The sequence below is a fragment of the Trematosphaeria pertusa genome, assembly GCF_010094035.1.
Source record: "Trematosphaeria pertusa strain CBS 122368 unplaced genomic scaffold BU26scaffold_25, whole genome shotgun sequence".
NCBI classification, from domain to species: domain Eukaryota; kingdom Fungi; phylum Ascomycota; class Dothideomycetes; order Pleosporales; family Trematosphaeriaceae; genus Trematosphaeria; species Trematosphaeria pertusa.
The window spans coordinates 250,620-272,171 of NW_022987236.1; the positions used below are offsets into that span (position 1 = coordinate 250,620).

Here is a 21,552-nt window from a genome sequence, read left to right on the forward strand (position 1 = left end):
GCTGTGCAGCTATATTGCGAAGACACTACGAGCCCAATTGTCATCATTCGGTTCCGGCTCTCCGTTTCAGGATAAGAGGAAGCGGGTGAAGATGCATGATAAAGCAGTCGGCCTGATCTTCGACGAATCGCTGACACTCCGCTTCTTTCCCGGGGGCGAAGGAGAGGCTGAATCGTTTGATGACCATGGCCAGGGACATGCGAAGCTCCATCATGGCCATCGGTTTACCAGCACAGTTGTAGGCTCCGTACGAGAATGGAAAGAACGCGTCTTTTCGCAGGATGAGTTCTGGTTGCGAGAACCACCGCTCGGGTATGAAGTCGTCCGGTTTGACGAATGCGCGTTTATCTGCTGGCTATCAGCAGGAGTGGATTTGATGATAGGGGAGAAGCATACCTCGTTGCAGAGCATACGTTGGTGTAGTTACGACCGTGTTCCCAGGAATGTAGCGGCCAGCGATCACGGCCCCTTCTGGTGGAGTCAAGCGCTGCACGCCGGAGGGAACCGGTGGGTACAATCTCAAGGCTTCGTTGATGATGCCCAGCAGGCAAGGCTTGCCCACCAGAATCTGGTCATCGATGAGCCCATCCTCGTCTGGTAGTTCACCGACCTCCTCGAACAGTTTCTTTTGATACTCCGGATACCGGCAAAGCAAATAGCAAACATTCGTTAAGGTGATAGCGACCGTATCAGATCCGGCCACGATGGCTAGCTGTGCCTCATGAGAACGGTCGTGCTCGAAGTTCTCCGCTTGCGAGATGTGCGTGTAGAAATCCGGCGATTGCAAGTCCATCTAAACTAGTCAGGCTTCCAGCAATTTGAATGAATGTGGGTGGCGAACCGCTTTCCTCTTGTCTAGTGCCCTTTCGTACCACATCAACCAGTACTCGATGCGGTCATGTATAGGAGGCAGAGCCTTCAGGAGATAGAAGAGCCACATGCTGAGTACCATGAAGCCTACGAACTTCTTGCCTTGGATGAACTCCCCAATGATCTCATTCGGTATTCCAGTGGACAGCATATCGAATGACTCGCCGAACGTCAATTCAGATATCAGGTCGAAGCCCAAGTACATGAAGGAATCGCTCATGTCGATGGGTTCTCCAGACGCCGCATGACGAGTGAAGATGTCCAAGAGGGTCCCGTAGTGTTTCCTTAGCCGGGGCATATACTCTTGCAACGCTGATGGTGGCGGTTAGCGAGTAGATATGATCGTGAAAATGAAAGCACCTACACTTGGTTTGGAACGCTTTATCCCAATAACGGCGTTTCCGGCTGTGGAATGCGGGATCGCGTGTCATCTGAAGGCTCCGATGGGGACTTAGCTGATCATAGAATTCGCCTTTCCGAATATGGTTTCGGGGACCGTGGATATCCACGACCGCGTCAGGATTGCATATAGAGATCTCTCGAGGCCCTAAAGCAGGCTTAGTAGTGTCCAGCTTGCGAACATCGTGTTTGACTTACGGATACGTATAAAGTCACCATACTGGTTATGCAGCTGCCGAAGCTTGACGTAGAACCTCAGGTCTGGGCAACTCTCTTTGAACACCCAGAGTGCAGATAGTCGAGCAGCAACTGGTCCGGGGAACGCTCTCAGAGGGTGGAAGAACAGGCGGTAGATGGCCATAGAACTGAAAAGACCCAGAAGGAAGACTGCGCCCAAAAGCGTCGTCTCCCGGAGCGCCGCTATAAGAGAAAGTCCAAGCCCCTTCCATAAGAGGCAGAAGCTTCCTAAAGCCGAGAGGGTGAGGCTCTTCAGAATGGTTGGCGCATAGCGATCCCATTCGCCTCTGGAGAAAAGCAAAACTTCGCTGGACACCCCGGAGACGAACGATAAGAGGTAAGCCCGACTCTCCATCTTTGAAATCAAAGCCTTGCAATGAAGGGGGCCTGAAAAGTGATGAGGCCGTGGAGGATTGCAGAGCTCACCCGCCGCAGTTATATGCGGCGTTGCATATGCCTAGATGGCGGGGAATATTCAGCTCCCTTGGCTACCGACATTGACTGGCCGTGTCTCGCGACGCCGCGAAGCCGCGTCATTGCACGGCTCGTACTCTGATGCCGTACTTGGAAAAGGCAGCAATCAAAGCCCTGCTTGAGATGGAAAGGAAATGTGCTCGAAAACGCGACGGGTGATGTACTTGGGGCTATTACAAACCGGGAAAGGCCATTTTGGACTCCCGGCTGTGCACAAGCCGCGACGCCGACCAACACTTCGCGGACGAAGTACAACTTTACCAGATACATCAACCACCTCTTACTTCAGAGGCCCTACACTACACGAGAGAACTCATTCGAGACTATGTGTTGTTTGATCGCCGATTTCCAGCCACGCCCCTACAAGAACAAGCAAGGAGTACCTTCCAAGACCGCTTCTCAAGTGGCACTCTCTTGACCTCACTCGCAGGAGGGAGCCTTTCCCTCTCTTCAGACAGCATGGGTTTGACATAGGTCTTGCTCATCCGAGAGCTCATGTTGTGTACTGTATTCCATTTGGGTTCGCAAAACAGGGCGAGAAATGGTGAAGAGGAGGTAACAGGCAACCAGGCTGAGGTTAGGAAGTATCGCTTCGTCCTCTCTCGGCGCACCATGCGTGCAACATTTCAGCCAGTGGGCTTCCAGTTCCTTCAGTTTCGTCGAAAAAGAAACGCCTACGCGCTGCTGCCCTATATTAAGAACACTCTCCTCAATTGTCTTAGGTGATTAAAATTGCTTTGCGCCATAGAGGGTGGAAACATCCATGGAGGCAATGATGCTCCTCAAAACACTGCACAAGCTTTCAATCGAAGCAAGTTGACAGATACACGATACGGAGCATTCAATTCCGATTCTATATGTTTGTAGCCACATTTTTCGTCCCCTACTTCCCCTTCGCCATCTCCTCCAGCATAGGCTGCGCCGGCATCGTCGCAAACCGCGCCATGACCTCCAGATTCTTCTCCTTGCTCATCTTCTCATCGCTCTTACTCACCTCCGCCAGTATCCTGAAGTAATCGATATAGAACGCCGGCGTGTATGTATTGAAGAACTTGGCTTCGACGTCGAATGGATTGGAGAAAGTGTGCGGCGCGCGAATGGGGACCGTCACGTAATCTCCTTCTTTCGCGTCTACGATCTGGCCGTTGGGCGCGTGGAAGCGTATTGTTCCTTGCGTTACGAGGAAGGTTTCGTCGTGCATTTCGTGCCAGTGTGCTGGAGGCCCGGCGGTTCCGGCTGGGACGGTGAATTCGGCGCTGCCGATGCGGTTGTCTTAAGTTTGTTAGCTCTGTGTCGCGCGGGTGGGATTCGTGGAGCCCCCAGAGAGATGAGGGTCGTTAGGGGACTTGCCTGTTCTTGACCCATCTTCCATGATGCGACATGTGATGTGACCTAGCTTGAGGATCTCGCCTGACTTTGCGGGGACGTAGTTGATGGGTCTTTTTGGCATCGCCATGCTAGCGAGAGCTTGCCTAGCTTCGTCGTCCATGTTGCTGGCGTTTGAAGTGTGATTACGTGGAAGTAGAAGCTTATGGGCAATTAGGCGGACAGAGAAGTAGCAGAAAGTGAAAGGGGATGATCTAAGTTGAGCTGAAATGGAGAGAAGTAAGCTGGTATTTGACTGTGGGAGCTACTGCGGAGAGCCGATCATCGAGAACGGAGCTCGCCCAAGAGGAAGCCCCGAGCCGATGGGACCCTGCATTGTAAATTGGTAAGATTAAAGAAGTACTGTGTGAAGTGACTAGGCATTACTTCTTTGTGCTGAGCGAGCAAGCTCCGTAAACAGACGTCTAGAGCGCGCAATGTTCGGTCTCTGAGTGAATACCCCGCGTCCAAATCAGGCCTAGTGCGGGGGAAAGACCGGGGAAGCCCTCGGTGCGTCTTTTCACCCTCAATTTCAGGAAGCATCGATAGCTGCCTTACGACGGTCCACAGCGCGCTTTCGGCTGCTGCCTGGCGCCTTCCCAGTGATCACTTACTCACCTTCGAACGTGTATTTAGGACCACGAATCCTACCAACCCCCTCAACTACCGTCCCACCACTTCTAAACTACACCTAACGTCGTCCAAATCATGACAAAAAAGCTCTTTACAATGCTGGAGAATAACCCGCAGGTGATGAACCACCTCGCCTACTCCCTCGGCCTCGACAGATCCTTCTCCTTCCACGACGTTTACTCGCTCACCGATCCCGACCTCCTCGCCGTCATCCCTCGTCCGGCGCTCGCCTTGCTAGTCATCATTCCGCTGACGCCTACATGGGACGAAGCTCGTACAGCCGAGGACAAGGACAAGGGAGAATATGAGCGGAAGGGCGAGGAAGAGCCGGTGATATGGTTCAAGCAGACAATCGGGCACGCATGCGGCTCCATTGGTCTGGTACACTGCCTGCTGAATGGCGAGGCATCAAAGCATGTTCAGTCTGGCTCGACGCTGGATCAAATAAGGAATGCTGCCTTGCCCAAGACGATGTGGGAGCGCGCGAAAGTGCTTGAGGACTCTGAGGCTTTCGAAAAAGCTCATGCGGAAGCTGCGAAGCTTGGTGACACCGCCGCTCCGACTCCTGAAGAGGGAGAGCATCTGGGCCAGCATTTTGTGGCCTTCGTCAAGGGTAAAGACGGGCACCTGTGGGAGCTGGAAGGCGGCAGAAAGGGCCCGTTGGATCGCGGCTTGCTGAAGGATGATGAAGATGTGCTGAGTCCAGCTGCCCTCGAGATGGGAATTGGCAGGCTGATCAGGATTGAATCCGAGCATGGCGGTGACCTGAGGTTCTCTGTTATTGCCCTTGCGGAGAGCATGGACTAGAATGGAGGGTGAATACGTGCTGCTCTAGCTGCGCAAATATGCGTGAAATGCCCCGAGTACCTCCAGAAGAAGAGCCTTGTTATAGGATATGCATCTGCATCGTACGGGAGCCAATGACCATGACACGGATGCGAGCAATCGGCTTTCGCGCAGGCGGGGTAGAAGCAGATAAGAAGAAGAAGAAGTGGTGGTGGTTACATCACACATCAAATACGGGATCATAGCACGAACCAGGTCAGCATTGTATGGCATGTATGAGAGCATAATATAATCCCGATTATAAAGTCCCATATACCGAGAAGCACCCCAACTGCATCCCATTGCAAGGTTTCTTTGTTTTACGAGTGATCCCACCTACTGTAAACTATAACAAAATCATAAGCAAGCCCCAATAAAAAAAATCTGCAAAAAAAGTAATCGCGGTGAGTCTCTCCCTCGGGGAATCGAACCCCGGTCTCCCGCGCTTGTAGCTCTGACGAGATGACAAGCGGAAATCATGACCACTGCTTACGGTTAGCAATGCTTGGTAGAAGTAGGCTTGATGGGTGGACGAACCTAGACCAAGGAAGATTTCTGAGTAGTTTGATGGCTGAGTCGCTCACCAAAAAATATATATAAGGTAAATTTAATTATGGGACAAGAAAGCAGCGTACGGTGGGCTGGAGGACTGAGTGTAGAGTGGGCGGTATACGTCATCAAGAGGGAGGTGAGGGGTAATTTGATAACACTTTGTGTGCCGTGGCAAGTGAGATTTTGATATGCTGGTAGAGGCGGTGATTGGTGGGGAAACGAGCTGTCTGTCATACCTCAAGCATCACGAATGGTATGGCGTCTATGGTTCCTAGGAACACTTCACAGTACTTAAGTTTACGTTTTCAGACTGTGAGGTAAGGAAGAGACCATATTTGCTACGCAGGACATGTGGGCTATGCATTCGACAAACTCAGATGGACCGTACTGTACGAAATCCTTCCAGCGACGGACGTGAACGTCGAGACTATAGCCTATCAAAACGGGGGCATCAACAATATCCTCAAATGTGGCGCTTGAAAAGCATGAACATAGGCTTTCCACAGGATACTAGCGGTCAAAGCTATGCCACAAGTGCTCAAGGAAAGCAAATCACCAGGACTTCGAAGACAGAGAACTAACATGACAGATATGTATTCTTGATGTGCATATGCAAAAAGGGCTCTCAAAGCCCTGTATCCAAAACTCCGATACAATGCATCTCTAGGTATCATAAGCAGTCCGTAAACAAAGCTCCGCTGGCCGCCTTTCATTGCTCGTCAAACTCAACCACTTGCTGCCTGTTCTCAAAACGAGTCCTTGACGAAATATCCAAGTGCCACCAACGCAAGCAGCGCAGCAATGATCAGCAGCAGCATGCTCACAATAATCGCCGCGACGACCCGCTCTACCGTAAATCGTACATCATCCGCTTGCGCCCGATCAGCACCCAGCTCCTCATCCGGCTCTGTGGACACCGAATTGTGTGGTATATGCTGTATCAGCGTATCGCGGAATGACTGCCTTACTGCAGCCGCGTATGAAGGCGGTGCATCCGCCGGATACGGATATAGGTGCGCGAGGGGGACATCGTCGTCACTTTCGGGGATGGCGTCCGTGTACGGCGTGAAGTATATGTGAGGTTGGTGGTTCGTGAGGTCTGATGTGCGGTGATGCCGCTGTGGTGTGGGTGATGCGATGACGGGTTCCTCATCTTCGCTATCGGAGGGGTCATCGCGATAGGCATCTATAGGGTGTGACGAAGAGGCGTGCGGGAGCGAGGGAAGCGGTTTTGCAGTTGAGGCCCGGCTTGAGGGGGTAGGCGTAGTGCTTCGTGAAGATGACGGCGAGTCGCAGTAGGGCTCTTCGATAGTAGCCTAAAGCTCCGGAGTTAGCGGCAGTCCACAGCGAAGAATGATAGCGTCTAGAACTTGAAGCTCGCAGACGCGTGCCAATGTAACAGGTATTGCTCGTACCTCCATAGTCTCCCCCCAAAGCTCTACGAAATTCTATCAAACGAGTGTGGTGCGTCTATCGGACGGATGCTGCGGCAAGAAAGCAAGCAAGCTGTTTGGCGAAGCGCCTGGGCGGTGTGAAAGCTGCAGGTCAGTGACGAAAGTTAGCCAGCAGGAGACATGGAGATAAAGCAGGCAGTTGCAGTCTGCAGCGGCCCTTGAAACCTCAGCGGCGCAGTCATAGTGCCTTGCGCCGGTGGGCCGCCCTGGACCACGAATCCGGAGGCTGGGGGTGCCCAGGGTGACGACGAAGGCTGCGTGCGGAAAGAGTGGCTGGGGGCGTCCCTGCTTGGCGCTCACCACTCAACTGCACCTTACGCATGCATCATCGCTCTGATTCTGATCCATCGCAGGTGTCTCGAGCTGCACCTGGGCATTTCTTAGGTCGCAAACATTCTTTCACCTCATCCCCCCGTAGAGGCACAAAAGCAGGAAGGAAGGAAGCCGGCTCATGCACAGCCACTCGCTCGAAACGTTCCTGGGGCCACGACAAGGGTGCCTGACATTTCGGTCGCACAATAGTTCGCGCAATCAATTGGCCGTTTCAGGTCTAAAATAGAATCGCTGAAGCGGCACCATTGCCTTCGGGGAGTATGGGCAGGCGAGCCAGTGTCCTTTCCTGAGTACGAAGAATGAACGCACACCTATCCAATGCAATCCCTCTGGTACCGTACGCCAGCAAATGCTATATCGTGATACATATATACATGAAAAGCGTAACTCACGTAACTTCAAATCGTCATCGTGGACGGTTCCATCCGTCTTTGGGAGGTACAGGGGGTCCAATCACTGATTCCCCTGCAGCAACCCGTATCGTCACCATTCGTCCCATCTGTGCTTGCTGCACCGAGACCATGTCATCCCATGGATCCTCCAGATCAACTGACTGCTTCTTCGATGCTAGAGATACGCGGGGGTTCGAGCTCTCCACCGTTGTCAACGCAATTATGCTGTCGCGGTTACCGGCATCGCTTGGGTCATGTGTCGAAGCGTAGCGCGACCTCTTACTCGACCCGTACCTCGAGATTTTATCATGAACGTCGGTTTTGATCTGGCGGACGAGCGGGCGTAGGATGGCGCCGGAGGCCGCGATGATACCCGTCCCCGGCTCTGCGGTTGCGAAGATAGTAGCTTTGATGGAGTCGGCTATACGGCGGTTAGCCAAGTGTAAACCACCTCTGACTGAAGTACGTACGTGACACATTGGCCTGGAAGAGTAAACCCTTCAGGAACACCATGCGGAGGATGCTAGAGATGGATCCGATAGCAGCGAAGCCCATAACAAGGCCAACAGAGATCTTCGAGCTTCGGTCCATATCACTATCGATAAGGATGAGAATAGGGATAAGAGTAAAGATCCAGTCAGCGACGACATTGATAATCCCGTACAAATATCCTGTAGCGAGGATGAATCCAGTAGGGGCACAGCGCCGGGAGCCCAAAAGGCTGTCTGCAAGCTTCGCCGGATTGCCGCATACGAAAATGGTAGCGAAGAAGTAGAAAACGCCGTAGAGGGCGGAGACGGCTAATATGGTGTGGAATAGACGTCGTTGCCAGGGTTTTGTCAAGAGCCGGAGAAAGAACAGGCCCAAAGAGATCTTGAGGGCGGTAGTCGTAAGGATGTAGAAAACTTCGCTGAGTTGTACGAACTGTTTGTGGTAAGTAGACAGACGGGTTTGCAAGGCACCCAGACCTACCATTAGATTCTGTAGAATCTCCTGTACCGTGAACTGATGTTCCGCTTGCGCGCCGACAGTGATGACGAGGATGAAGGCACAGTAGCATGTGAAGAGTGCCTACTACATGTCAGCCCAAGATGCCAAAATATGTGACGTTTGACGGACCAATGCTAGCACGATCGTGGCATCATCCCAGCCTGGGGACTTCGTGATGCGCAATCTCACCCACAGTCGCAAAGAAACGGTGACCCATGATAGGAAAAGGAGGATGATTGTAAGGTAGAAGGTAACGTTTCCTAAGACTACGGTATCAGATGGATAGGCCATTGCAGGCGTGCGGAAAGTCCTTCGAAACAGACAACATAAAGAAGGACGGCTGGCTGAAGCAGAAGCACTGTGGTATAAGAGTTGTGACAAGAAACACTATACATCGGATCCATGACACCCGGATATTCTTGGAGGATGGTGTATAACAGAATCCTGAACCTTATCGGGCCTGCCACGGCGTAGGGCACTGGCTTTTTTCGTGCCCGGTGGATTGGAATGTTCCGTTTGAGCAGCCCAGACGTTTAACGTCTAACGATACACCTGAGGCGGGGGAAATGGTCCGAGACTCCCGTTTTGCGCTAGATGGAAAAGACGGGATCTTTGCGCATCGAACTCGTGATCCTGGTACTGGGCCGTTCGAAGCTGGGAATAAGATGTTCGATCTGTAGTTATATCTACGGTAGCCAAGGAGGTGCTGTTGCGAGAAAGTCGTCTCATGGAGTCAGAAAAGGCTCCTACCTGAAGACGAACTACGCCTGCTTCCCCAGACTGCGACTTTTGAGAGAGGAGCATTCTCATGGTCATGATACCGGTCCGACGTCGGGAATACCTTTGGGATCTCAAGTACGACGAAGTAGACTACAACTAAGTCCGCGGAACCACTCGCTCCGGGACCAGCTCTTGTTCGAAGGCCATCTCAAAGAAGTGCTGTCGCCGACAGCTAGTGACGCCGTGAAGGCGATCATGTTTCGGCGATGAACTATTTCAGCTCGTCGTCGAGGAAGCAGCGTGTTTCGAGAGTCCTAGCGAGGAGCCGGACCGTGGGGTTTCCCTGTTTCGCACGTGTTTTGCAAGAGCCAGACCCCGGATGCTTCGCGAATCTGAGTGCCTAGATGACTGAGGTTTCGTTTGATGGTATTTCCGAAGTGCCGAAGAGGGGGTAAGGCTGTGCTTATCGATAGGAGCATAGTTTTTCCGGGGTGTACGAATTTTCGTCTGGGTTCCTCGCACCAACCTCACATTACCTACTTCACACACAAAGGTAGCGTCACGACTCAATCCTCTCGCCTTGCCGCGATATAAGGCACACAACCACGCTGGCTTGCCATTTACGAATTAAGGCCACATCCTGGCGATCTCTGGCTGCGACGCGCGAGGACTCGAACGAAGGACGATCTCACCCATTGCGCCCCTCTGGAAGTGTCAAGTACGTCTTGCCGTCTCTTCCTTCTTTCCTCACACCCTCTTTCATGATGAAATACATGCAAATTCACAGACCTGTTCTGAACGTCATGTGACTTTTATGTGGATGCATTGCTTGGAGACCTTCTGACCCACTTCATGTCTATTCGTAGTCCTTCCGTCACATAGCTTCGCCTGCTGACAGATGACAGTTTAGAAGTATGGTATACGCGCTGCCACTTCATCGTCCACGGCTTTTGCCCCGCTATGAGGCGCCACTTATCGAAGCCGCCTCTTGCAGTCGCCTTCGAACAATGATCGATGCAACGAGGCCTCTTTCCCTTGTTTCCGTGCTTTGTTTTAGTCCACAATCCCATTCTCTCTTTCGTCATGGCATTGTTACGTTCTCTGGCGCTCTTTGTCTAGTACTAAAAATACAGCGTATATTATTCACAATGACTCGCGTTCACAAAGACGTTGTAACCTGACATATATGGACGTTGTGTACGTTGCGTATAGTGTCTCAACGACCTATAACCCCTTTCTCTGTGATCTCCAAAACATTCATCACACACACACCTAGCTTAGCCCCGACAAGTCCAAAGAGTGGCTGATGCCGGAAACGACCCACAAACCTCGCGAGTCACTCACGATGCCGAATAGCTCTCGACATAACTCAGCGGCGTCGCAGGCACGACGCCCGAACAAGACCTCTTCTAGGGGCGGATCCGTGGTTGGCCTTCCTCAAGGAAGCCGACGTAGCTCTCGACGAGCAAGCGCTTCTAACCAGTGCCAGGGTCTGTCTTTTGACTTTGACAGCACTAACATCGACTTCTCGGGTCCTGACTTTTGGCGGATTCCCGAGAATTTCGAGGGTGCTGATGAACTCTATGGGCTGCAACAGGATTGGGCTGCACACGATCCGCAAGACGGATTTGGCCAGAGCGGTTATCCAATCAATCAGCTTGACCCTGATCATATCTTCGATCTGGGGAACCAGACTGCGCCTGTTCGGGTAGCGTCGATTAACCTTCTGCAGAATTCTTTGTCTGCACTGCCAGGAGCCACGGACGGCTTGGGCATGATGGATTACGCACAGTCGCCGATGGTAGCTGGACCATATATTTGCCCTCAGGCAATTGAGAACGCTCCTCCAGCGCACTTGAATGGCACTCCAGCAATTGAGTCTCCGAGCCCCCAGTCTCAAACATCGCTGAATGGGAAACGTCGATCTACGATCCGTTCAGAAGCCCCATTCAACCCAACTCTTTTCCAGGATCATTTTGCCGGGTACGTGGGCAACGATCAACACTTCGATTATCCAGATCCTCCTGACCCTCAACTTCCGGGTGCTCAACAAGCGCCATACTATGGCAATGGGCTCTACCAGCAGCTGGAGGAAGCTGCACAGGATCCCGTACAGAACGCATCAAGCACGTTCGAGTCAAATAAGCTCCGTCGCTCGGTGTCCCAAGCTGACGAGAACGAGTCAACTCGCCCGCTCAAGAAGGCTCGTAGCAATGCGAGCTTGTCTGAGCACAGCGACTCCACATATCCCGACCGTTCTCGTGGCAATTCGGCAAACGCAGATGGTTACAACGCTTTGCAGACACATCAGGTTCAGAAGCGCAAGTCTGTCTTCGATAATCGCTTTCAATGGGAGAAGCCGAAGCTTGACCCAGACAGGCATTGGATTCGAACCAACAATACCACCAAAGGTTTGACCACCCGCACCGCAAAGTGCAATAACTACGACCCGGCGAAAGTGTACACATACACACCGCATCCGCTCGGCGACTGGAGCAGCGGTCGCTATGAGTTCAGGTATACTGAGGATGGTGAGCTCAAGGACAAGACCATGACTGCCAATCAGATCAAGGACTTCATTCTGAGGTATCCCGAGGACACGACAGGGCCCATCAAACGCAAGCTGCAACTCTTTATTCAAGTTGGACCTACGGATTCTGCACGTCGGTATAATACCCCCTCCTGGAACAAATGCCGCTTTCGAGAGTGCCCAGCGCAAATTCACCAGACAGGCACTATTCTTCATGGCCACTACCGCGTCGCATTCGATGAACGGTCGTTTGGATCGAAGAATAACTACGATCCCCACCTTGCCGCCTCTGGATATGTCCATCTCTACTGCATGGAGCGCTTCCTAGACTTCGAGTACATTTGTCGGAAGGCACACGTCGACGTCGACATGCGTCAGCTTAGCGGGGAGCCCAAGGGTAAATTTGCTGCCACGCTTGCCGGACACCCTGAATGCAGCATTGCTGAAGATTTTGTCAAATGGGCTAAGGACGGCCAGCTTCGAGAGCTCGAGGGCTTTGAAAACTACCCTCGCCATAATGATTATAGGGGCCAGCCAAAACCGCATGAGGACACGTTGACCTACCATATGCACCATCAAAAGGCTCGCGCCCGGCCTCCCGCTCAGATCCGTCAGTTCGAGGAACGCGGTTACACACCCACCCATCTACTTGTCAACCACGGCAACTTGGAAGTTCTCTTCGCTGAAATTCTCCGTCAGCGGCAGGCCCGGGCGAAGGGTAAGGGTAAGGGCAAGAAGCGCAAGATTGCGGAGCTGGATGATGAAGACCACAGGCTTAATGAGGAAGCGACCGAGCTGATTCATAAAACCCAGTTGGAGTTCGACCCCTCAACTCGTAAGGGTCCTCGTACTCGCAAGGCACGCGAGCAGCCAGAGGCATGGAATGTCGACGATGATGAGAGCAGCGACGAGTGGGATCGCCGCCGACGTCAGCACTCGTACACACCGCCTACTCGGCGCAGCGCTCGAACCTCACGCCGACGGCAACCAAACTACCGCGAAGATCCTGAAGGTCCGCAAACCTCCCGTCGCACGCGCTCTGCATCTCGCCAGATCCCCGAAGGCTACCAGCCCGCAAACTCTTACGTGCCGCCCAACCCCTCTGGTCACCGCGAGGCTTACGCGCCTCCAGCCCTCCCACCACCCACCCGCCGCCGCAGCTCCGTCGGCAAATTCACCGATCCGAATCTGGAAGCTGTGGATCTTGACGCGCTCTTCGAAGCCGAGGGTCTCAATCGCCGCCACTCCAGCCTTTTCACCAACAATACGGGTATTATGCGGACTCCCGGTTCACGCAATAGCTCCTTTGGCGCCGGCAAGCGCGCGTCGTTTGCACAGCAGCCCGTCACAAAAAGCCAGACGTATGATACTGAGGCGCCGCCGAATGACGTCGAAATGTATGGCTATGAGGAGCGAGCATCGGACACTGACATCGTTACGCCGCGTACTAGCCTGCGCCGCTCCCAGCGGCGCGCGTCGAAGGATGTGGATGTGCTTGGCGTGAAGGGCGATAGCCATAGGGTTCGTAAGAAGGATCGGTGCAACTATTGTTAGGCGGATAACGTCTTTCAATCAGACCGTATGATGAAGGTGGACAAAGAAAATTGAGTCCCACTTGGCACTGTGGCAAGTTCATGCTCGGGCTTTGTTCCTTGCTTTGACTAGCTGATGTCAAAGAGCATCTTTGTTGTTGTCTTATTCTGAAGCGTTTCAAAGCATACACGAAGAGCTGAGCTGAGCTCGCTCTACGAGGCCAGAGAGGCCTCGAACTAAATTGTTACATATGATTGATACTTGCATAATTCATATATATACTCACGAATAAAGTCCATATGAAAATTTAAATGAACGGAAATGTGATATATTTGGGGTTTATAGGTACTCAACGCTGCTCCTTGGCAATGTGATCAACTGAAAAGAACGCGGAAATTAGGTCTAGGAGCTTGCGAAGTGGAACGAAGTTCCACATGTGTGGAAAGCATAGAGGTTCCTCTCTACGTGAAACAAAGAAACTCCGAAGTCAACATAGAGTACCGAAACTAGCGAGACACGCTCCGAAGAGGGTGTATGACAGCTCCAAGGGCGAACCCTGCCACTTGTTCTCAAATCTCCAAGGGGTTCGTCGTACACCGTGGATAGCAAAAAATAAATCCACCTACAGCAGCTCATCTTCTTCATACTCGGAGAAGTCAGGCTCCGGCGAGCGGCTTGGGGCTCGCCCGTCGTCGGGCTGATACGTTATCCCAACGAAGTTGTTCCAGAAGTGTATTTGCTGCTCGTGGAACGTCTCGCTAATTTTCCTGTTCTTTGACAGTTTGAGGCGTTTGAGTGGCATGCCGCCGCTCTTCCATTCGAACGGGATGCCGAGACCGAGAATACCTGCGTAGTAAGCCCGGTCGATCTCGCCGCCAGAGGCGTAGTCGAGTATCATCTCTTGCAGCTCGAGAGGAAGCTTATGGATACGTGTAGTGAGCGGGTATGCATCTCCGTGGATTGCATTTAGCATCCAGCGTACAGCGATTTCGGAGGGAGGGTTCTGACCATCGAAGAACGGCTCTACGGGCGTGCATTTGACGCTCCTCTGCGCCTTCCGATAGACTTGAATGTGGGTGATCGAGGTTACGATGTATGTGATGTTGCAGGTCGGGTTGCAGCACCAGGTTGTATCAGAAAAGAAATCGGTATCCGCTATATGCTTAGAAGGGTCAAACGCTACGTCGACGTAGTGGTCGTTCACAAGGGACATAGCGTCGCTAATGCGCTCTGTGAAGATGAAGTAAACTCCATTCAGATAGATGGCCGGCACGATCTGGGGACTTGGCCACGCGCGCCAGTGCAGCAGCTTCTCGGGGCAGACACCCTCGCGCCAGTTTCGCATGTTCCAGTGGAGTTGATTGGGATGAATCGTGAGGGATTGGAAATTGAGCGTGACTACATGTGAATGATGGTTAGCGGATATACAAATTATTATTCCATGTGTACCCCAACATACAGCAACTCAGGACACCCATGGCAAGCTGGGTAAGTCCGTAATCTTCGACGTTGTATCCCGCCTCCCTCCAGTTAAGTTCGTAGTCAGATGTGATGCGGTACACTAGGTCGAACAGTTGCTTTGGAATTACGTCTTGAGGTGCAACTTCTCGGGAGCATATTGCGGAGGATGCGGTGGTAGGCCTCGAAGAGAGCTTCAGAGGTACATATGGCTTGAATTGACGCAGTCGTAGAGGCCGGCCGTCGGATGTATTGAGCTCGCGCACCAGGTGAAAGCCATCTCGGTCGTAGAAGACGCGATCTTGATCGAAATCGATTGTCCAGACCAGGGGCGTGTCGCCATTTAAAGCTGCGTTCGCTCGAGGCGTTTTCGCACGGTCATATCGATTCTGCCACCAATCCGGCATCCTAGTTGGGTCGCTATCCGTCAGAGTATTGATAAGCAAGCGTCGTGCGCGCCCTGCATTACATGTCAGCTCTCAAATTAGTGCAGAAGAGAATTGACCAGTACATTTCTTCTTCTCGGCAAGGGCTGCTGAAAGGAGTCGTAAATCTTCCTTGTCTTCGCCATTCCTCCCGATGAAGTCACGGTATCCTTGGATAGAGTTAGGACTATGGTAGCCACACCGTGCTGCGAGCATTCAAGAAGATGTACCTTCGTAAATGATAATCCAAATCCTGTCATAACCATAGAGCGCATCGCTAGGCCCTAGGAAGAGGCGCGCGCTTGGGAAGAGTTCTAAAGCCATTGGGGACCGTCTGAGTGGCAGACTAGCGTTAGCGCTCCAGAGTGAGTTGTAAGTGGGTGTGGCAGGGGAGGTCAACATTCACTCTCGGTTACCCCCTGCAACGGCGGAACTTTGTTTTCCCGAACCAAAACATCAACATCTCAACTCCAACGCGCCAAAGCCGCACCACAGCACTAGTGCGGAACAATACAGTCCAGGTCTGCTGCCAATTGATTCTGAGCAATCGTTATATCCTTACTCCACTTTTCCCTTCGCTCGATTTGCACGCCGATTCTCGAGTGACACCCGTTGAGCGTCGCACAAGCGACAAACATTCGCCATGACCACGATTCACCACACGCCTCCGCCGGGTGCTCCCCCATTCGCTATTTATGAAGACCCAGAAGATCAAGAACCTCCTTCGCCGTCAGAAGTGTACGAAGGCGACGTGTCCTTCAACTCTGAAATATCGCTGCCAGGGGCCGATGACGTTATCCCTAGCATTGAGACGGAGGATGAACACGAAGAGTCCGAGCCTCAGCCATATAGATCCTCATACACTTCGCGACCGCCAATTCTCTCAACCTCGCAATCGCGTCGCGCTTCGGGTGTAACGACAACTAGCTTCATCTCATCGCTTCCGTCCGAGATCTCGATATCCTCCAAACCCGCGGTACCAGGCAATGGCGTCGAGACACGATATACGCCGCGGAAAGAACGACTGCCGTTTCGCAATCCGTCCTCCGTCCGCGCCATGCAGATGTCCTCCCCGCCGCCGTTGCCTGCCTTCGAAACCTCCCGAGAGCGCCTAAAGGGATCATACAAGCTTGCGACGCCTAGCAAGAGCGGGAGGTCTGAGAGCGTTTCCACCACGGGGTCAAGGCGACCACGCTCCCATAGAGATAGTGTTCACCGGGAGTCTCAGGCGCATCAGAGCCCACGACATACACCAACGCCGCAGCAACATCTGCCTCTGGTGCTGCTTCACGTTACGATACTCCCGATGCAAATGCCATATGCTCATGAGCTGATGGTCAAGGTGATGCCAGAGTGGTTAGTGGAGAACTACAAGATATTGGAAGAGAAGCTGCAGGATATTGTGTTAATGCGACGAGGACTGTTGATACCGCATCCGAGGGAGGAATACGATGTCTTGGAGGAGAGGATCTTAGAGAGCCTGGAGTTGAAGACACCGCGACTGCTCAAATGCGGGCATTTCGTTGGTCCGGAAGCGGATATAGATGATCAGGGAGATGACGTGGAGGATGTACGCAGTGTGACCGATGACGTAACAGGACGAGGCAGTCGCATGAGCGGGATGAGCGGAGGCACGGTAACCGCTGAAGAGGAGGCTGAATGGGCTTATCCGACTCCTGAAGCCGATGACGAAAGCATTTGCACGGACTGTCACCGGCAGGTGAAGCGGCCCGGCAAAGGGGTCGGTCGTGGCACGAAGAGATGGGACCTCAAAATATATGCAGCAAACGGCTTGATGCGCGCGGGTGCATGGTCAGCAGCTTGGAGCGAGATGGAGAGATGCGACGTCGAGATATCACCCTGGATACCTGAAGTGGTCAGGAAAGCCTTAGAGAAGAGAATGGAAGAGGAGAAGGAGGCCATGAGGAGGAAGCAGCTGTACGCCGCCGAACTACAGCTCCAGATGGAAGAGGAAGCAGCGCGGCAAAGGCAGCTGGAGCAGGAGGCAGAAGCTAAGAGGAGAGCGGACGAAGCGGAGCTACAGACACGAATCGAGGCTGAAGCAGCTGCCTTACAAAAGAAGTTGGAGGAAGAGGCAGCCGAAAAGAGGAGACTAGAAGAATCGCTGGATGAGAAAATTGAAGAGGCAAAGGAGACCATCAGGCTGGAGTTCGAGGCTCAAGCGCTTGCGGAGGCCCATTCAGTGGCCGAACGACTACGGGCCATGGAGGAGGCATTGAAGAAAGAGCAGGAGAAATCATCCCCGCAGCCACCTCCAGTGTCTGATATCCCCGCTGAGGAGCGCCAAGCGCGCAGTGTATCCCGTGGCCGAGCTCGCTGCCGCTCACACCAACCACACATGGATGAGATCCCTCTCGGCACGCTCCTGAAAAACTACGTTCTTCTCCTTCTACGCGACCAAAGGAATTTCTTTATTTTACTGCTCAGCGTCTTGGTGGTCTTCTTATCGATGAATAAGACACCTGATGGGAGCACACGCTCCTCGCTATCGACGGTATCCGACATTCCTTTGCCGCATTTGCCCGACCCGACTTCGTCCCTCGTTATGACTTCCTCCGCCACCACAACCGCGACGTCCATCTCCACGCTTACCGTCACACAGCTACGGCCGGCGAGGAGCGACCAAAGCATTCCTGCCCAGTCCTCCGTGGCGGTACCAATCGATAAGTCTAACCTTCGAATCTCCTGTTCGGAAGATGTGATCTCTTCAATACCAGAGAGCTCTGCGCATGTTCCTTTCTCTACAGATTCGCAAAGCCCGTGTAGAACCGCGGAAGTCGTGTCACACGAGGCCGATCTGTCGCTAGCGTCTCCATCCTTGTCGGCACCAGCGATCACAGAAAATGCTCAGCCGGCATCAGGCACCGCCTCTGCATCCGTTAGACCCGCTCAGCCCGAAGAGATACTTTCTCCGATGCAATCAGATGAGGCGCCATCTGTGTCAACCTCGGCTGCTGTTGCGGAGGCGTTGGAGGCAGATCACATTTCAGAATCCCCTCCCCAGAACGCAGAGGGGGCAGTAGAAGATCCTCTAGGCTCGCATGAGAAGGATGAGCTATGAGCATGTCGAATGCAAATGCCGATGGTGGTGGCAGAAGCACGCTAATGCACAGCCCATGCGATCCTTCCGTCTAGGAGCGCCTGACGAGGCGGATCTCTTGTTCAACCAACAGGTGCCAGCGAATTTCTCAAAAAAGCGGTCAGCTCACCGGAATATGTCGTGGCCTCACGCTCTCCATCCTTTGACGGTCGCGTTTCGCTTCCTTACCCCTTTATGAGTATAATGCCCCTTTTCACGACAGCATGTATGCCCCACGACGTAATGTACACAGCCTCTTTCCATCACTTTGGTTTTCTTATCTCTGCCTTTCTGTCAGCGTTTCAGCCCCTTTTTACATAGCGTGGAGTTCTTGGCTAGCCGACGATTGGATTTCACGGAGGATTCGAGATGTAGGTGGATGGATCGGTAAGCAAATTGCACATGGACTTGGCGTGGTGCGATGAATGGCAGATACAATAGATAGCAATGGAGTGGAAATACACGTGAGCTATAGTGCTCAATATACGGGTTTTCTCGTTTACCTCCTGATGCGTTCTCGGCCAGTTCGTCATGTGCTTCGCTACATCGGGCCCGCAGCCAGCTAACCATGTATAAGGGAGCCCGGGGACCTTCAATGGTTAAGCAGTAATCAGCTCGGTCAATGGATGAGAGGTACATATGCTTCTAGCTGCGTCGCTTTATAAGTAACGCAGCTGTTCGTCTGCAATTGCCAACTATGCATCCATCCTGGAGACCTCCCACAAATTCACTTCAAGCCAAGTCCATCCTCTAGAGTTCCGCTCGTGCAAAGCTGGTCGGGAGGGTAAGGCTTGGTTTAAAGACTACTCTTCTCGTTATGTGTTAAATGGTGCAAGAGCCGAACCCCCTCCTTCCCCTTAGTTGTTCTATTGCTACCATAATGCTCCTAGTCCAATCGGTCGGCCGGATCGTACGCTTTGGGCAATCGCAGGATTGCTTCATTGTCCAGATATACGTGGAAGGCAGCTTCAACAAGCAACAAATCATGTCGTCGACCAGGAATGCTCTCGCCGGGCTCGCGGCTATGGTATCTCAAGAAAAGCTGAGCGACTTGTACGACCGCGGTGATGGGTCGATTACGGTTCCGGTCCGCGACTTAGAGGGCTTTGTTCTCTACAACGGGACCCTCTTCCAGAGGGAGCATCCCCAGTGCCCAGCGGCTGCGAAGGAGCTGAAGACTCTGACTCCAACGGAGGTCCTGGCCTATTAGTTCCAGAACATTGGCTTTCGAAATGTGGAGGTCACGGGCGACGATCGGACCCCGATCATGACACAGACAGCGGGTCACATGTTCGAGACGGACGCCGACTTGGGTGTGACGCCGAAGGCTACTCCAACGAAGCGCAAGCTGCAGACGATCGAGGAGCTCGATGCCATGAACAAGACGTTCGCGAACATGCCGCCGGTGTCGTCCCAACCGGATTCGATGTCACCGCAGCGTCGAAAGAGCTCCAGGAGAAGCTGGTAGTCGAGGACGCGAAAGCCGCGGAGAAGGCCGCGAAGCCGCCCCGGAAGAAGAAGCCGAAGACGAGCAAGGACGCCGGGGAGGTGAAGTCGAATGCGAGATCGGCGTCCAAGAAGCAGTCCTCTCGCCGGTCCATACTGTCTAGTGAGACGGTTCACGGTAGCGATGATGCCTCCGACCCTGAAACCATGTCTCCGGAAACCATCGCGGGTGCTAAGCGCAGTGCGGGTATAGGTCGGGGAGGTGGTGGAGGCGAGGCGTCTCGCAGTGCTTCTGCTTCGACTCGTGCTCGCGAGTCCCCAGCCGGGCGCCGCGGTAATGCAGGCCTTCTGAATGCGCCAGGACCGCGGCCTTTGACGAGGGCGAAGAAGCAGCAAGAGCAGCAGGAGCAGCAGGAGCGGGAGGCGCAGCAGGAGCGAGAGGCGCAGCAGGAGAGGCGTGAGGAGGCTACGGAAGAGACTTTGGGGTTAGAGATGAACTTCGCTCTAATTTCCGGGCCTAAATAGTCATAGAAAAAGATAATTGAAGAAAAGTTAAACAACTCCTATAGTATGTTTAGTTCAGCTTCGAAAAGTGGTGACAGGGAAGGAAGGATTAGCCTATGACAAACAGCGGTACGTCTAAACCCAACGTCCCTTCAACCATGGCCTTTACCTTAACCCAAACCTAGGCTAAACGCCAGCAACCCAAAGAGACGGAAAGAAATGACTCCCCTCCAAAAATCGGCTCGCTTAAGCGAGGAGTCCATGGTTCCAGCTTGGTCCACTAATCAAGGGAATAAATATCCACCCATTTCCTTCTTTCTTCCTTTCTTCACCAAGGAAGATACACCACGCTCACAGCTCGTAAAAGCTCTTCAGAAATTCAGCTAAGTATCCCCTTGTTTCCTTACATTAGTCAAGGAACTGCTCACATACGCATTAGTTAGTCATGAAGGAGAAAGCCCATATTTGCTGGCCGCCGCGAGCGTGCGGGCGGTGCGAAGCCGAGAAGAAAAAGGCATACTATGCAATGCCAGGGTGGTGTAAGTCATTCTTTCTTCTGAGCGTCTCTTGAAGCAAGCTGTGAGGAAAATGAAAGAGGAAGGCTAATTGATTGTGCAAAGGGAAAGCGCCGCACCCTGAAGAGCTACCCATCCCGGGGTGGCTGAAGGAGAAGGAGCAGGTGAGTGCTCGCGCCCCCGTTTCTGCTAATTGCTGGTGTAGGAAATGCCTCGTCGCCGTTACGGAGTTTAACGAGCGCGAAGGTGCCCACGGTCATGTGGTGGAGGAGAAGTCAGGTAGGCAACGCAATATTTGAAGAGAAAAGACTATGCTTTGCTAACTCATCATGCAGATCAGGTTTCGGAGTGTGGAGGAGGATAACGGGTTAGGTAAGTGGTTAGTCAGTTCCAGGTAAGTCTTCCCCTTTCTCTTCTGTTTCTTTTCCTTCCTTCTTGCCATATATCTGCCATTTTCCCCGCCATCTATACCTCCTAGTAGCTGGCCCCTTGACGCGGGTAGGAGGCTTAAGGTCCTATGGACTGAACCAAGACTAGCTTATCTACCTTGCTATTTAGCTTGTTCATAGAATTTCTGCTTCAGGTATCTTCTGCACTTACGTTCCACAGATGCAGAGAGTTTTCAGACGCGGTTGTGCGGGCGTTGGGCGGTTCGTTGAGCACCGTTTCGGTACGTCTTGCCGAGCAATGCGCATGAGGGCAGGTTTACACGCACAGAGATCCGCACAAGTCCCAACGCCCCCTGAAAGCCTCTAGGATGAGCAATACCCATTCCAAGATTCCCGAAAACCTAAGCC

The 21,552-nt window shown here is 52.9% G+C and overlaps 11 protein-coding genes across 11 annotated transcripts; 5 read left to right on the top strand and 6 right to left on the bottom strand.

Annotated features, from left to right (window-relative positions):
* Window positions 1-43: 43 nt before the first annotated feature.
* BU26DRAFT_496612 (cytochrome P450) lies at window positions 44-2,092 on the bottom strand (the record flags this gene model as incomplete). Its single annotated transcript, XM_033826257.1, has 5 exons — window positions 1,468-2,092; window positions 1,235-1,417; window positions 842-1,182; window positions 397-793; window positions 44-351 (listed from the first exon to the last, which is right to left on the bottom strand). The coding sequence occupies exons 1-5, from the start codon at window positions 1,859-1,861 to the stop codon at window positions 44-46; spliced, it is 1,623 nt and encodes a 540-aa protein (XP_033676187.1). The 5' UTR covers window positions 1,862-2,092.
* A 140-nt stretch (window positions 2,093-2,232) lies between these two features.
* On the bottom strand, window positions 2,233-2,728 carry BU26DRAFT_182597 (uncharacterized protein). The gene has a single exon (XM_033820401.1). It carries the CDS (start codon window positions 2,592-2,594, stop codon window positions 2,304-2,306), a length of 291 nt encoding a protein of 96 aa, XP_033676188.1. The 5' UTR covers window positions 2,595-2,728; the 3' UTR covers window positions 2,233-2,303.
* Window positions 2,729-2,747: 19 nt separating this feature from the next.
* Window positions 2,748-3,709, bottom strand: BU26DRAFT_525380 (RmlC-like cupin). The gene is made up of 2 exons (XM_033830493.1): window positions 3,331-3,709; window positions 2,748-3,252 (listed from the first exon to the last, which is right to left on the bottom strand). The coding sequence occupies exons 1-2, from the start codon at window positions 3,467-3,469 to the stop codon at window positions 2,864-2,866; spliced, it is 528 nt and encodes a 175-aa protein (XP_033676189.1). The 5' UTR covers window positions 3,470-3,709; the 3' UTR covers window positions 2,748-2,863.
* A 190-nt stretch (window positions 3,710-3,899) lies between these two features.
* Window positions 3,900-5,046, top strand: BU26DRAFT_525381 (cysteine proteinase). Its single transcript, XM_033830494.1, has one exon. It carries the CDS (start codon window positions 4,054-4,056, stop codon window positions 4,783-4,785), a length of 732 nt encoding a protein of 243 aa, XP_033676190.1. The 5' UTR covers window positions 3,900-4,053; the 3' UTR covers window positions 4,786-5,046.
* Window positions 5,047-5,759: 713 nt separating this feature from the next.
* BU26DRAFT_525382 (uncharacterized protein) lies at window positions 5,760-7,062 on the bottom strand. Its single transcript, XM_033830495.1, has 2 exons — window positions 6,771-7,062; window positions 5,760-6,671 (listed from the first exon to the last, which is right to left on the bottom strand). Exons 1-2 carry the CDS (start codon window positions 6,774-6,776, stop codon window positions 6,102-6,104), a joined length of 576 nt encoding a protein of 191 aa, XP_033676191.1. The 5' UTR covers window positions 6,777-7,062; the 3' UTR covers window positions 5,760-6,101.
* Window positions 7,063-7,548: 486 nt separating this feature from the next.
* On the bottom strand, window positions 7,549-8,815 carry BU26DRAFT_496619 (uncharacterized protein; the record flags this gene model as incomplete). The annotated part of the gene is made up of 4 exons (XM_033826258.1): window positions 7,549-7,955; window positions 8,005-8,458; window positions 8,507-8,605; window positions 8,654-8,815. 4 exons carry the CDS (start codon window positions 8,813-8,815, stop codon window positions 7,549-7,551), a joined length of 1,122 nt encoding a protein of 373 aa, XP_033676192.1.
* Window positions 8,816-10,589: 1,774 nt separating this feature from the next.
* On the top strand, window positions 10,590-13,382 carry BU26DRAFT_586333 (uncharacterized protein; the record flags this gene model as incomplete). Its single annotated transcript, XM_033834652.1, has 2 exons — window positions 10,590-13,295; window positions 13,329-13,382. 2 exons carry the CDS (start codon window positions 10,590-10,592, stop codon window positions 13,380-13,382), a joined length of 2,760 nt encoding a protein of 919 aa, XP_033676193.1.
* A 547-nt stretch (window positions 13,383-13,929) lies between these two features.
* On the bottom strand, window positions 13,930-15,172 carry BU26DRAFT_441109 (uncharacterized protein; the record flags this gene model as incomplete). The annotated part of the gene is made up of 2 exons (XM_033824438.1): window positions 13,930-14,705; window positions 14,767-15,172. The coding sequence occupies 2 exons, from the start codon at window positions 15,170-15,172 to the stop codon at window positions 13,930-13,932; spliced, it is 1,182 nt and encodes a 393-aa protein (XP_033676194.1).
* Window positions 15,173-15,681: 509 nt separating this feature from the next.
* On the top strand, window positions 15,682-18,272 carry BU26DRAFT_496621 (uncharacterized protein; the record flags this gene model as incomplete). Its single annotated transcript, XM_033826259.1, has 2 exons — window positions 15,682-17,470; window positions 17,507-18,272. The coding sequence occupies exons 1-2, from the start codon at window positions 15,834-15,836 to the stop codon at window positions 18,270-18,272; spliced, it is 2,403 nt and encodes an 800-aa protein (XP_033676195.1). The 5' UTR covers window positions 15,682-15,833.
* A 733-nt stretch (window positions 18,273-19,005) lies between these two features.
* Window positions 19,006-19,722, top strand: BU26DRAFT_182646 (uncharacterized protein). Its single transcript, XM_033820402.1, has one exon. It carries the CDS (start codon window positions 19,117-19,119, stop codon window positions 19,498-19,500), a length of 384 nt encoding a protein of 127 aa, XP_033676196.1. The 5' UTR covers window positions 19,006-19,116; the 3' UTR covers window positions 19,501-19,722.
* On the top strand, window positions 19,723-20,294 carry BU26DRAFT_182647 (uncharacterized protein). Its single transcript, XM_033820403.1, has one exon. The coding sequence runs from the start codon at window positions 19,944-19,946 to the stop codon at window positions 20,259-20,261; it is 318 nt and encodes a 105-aa protein (XP_033676197.1). The 5' UTR covers window positions 19,723-19,943; the 3' UTR covers window positions 20,262-20,294.
* The last annotated feature ends 1,258 nt before the right edge of the window (window positions 20,295-21,552 follow it).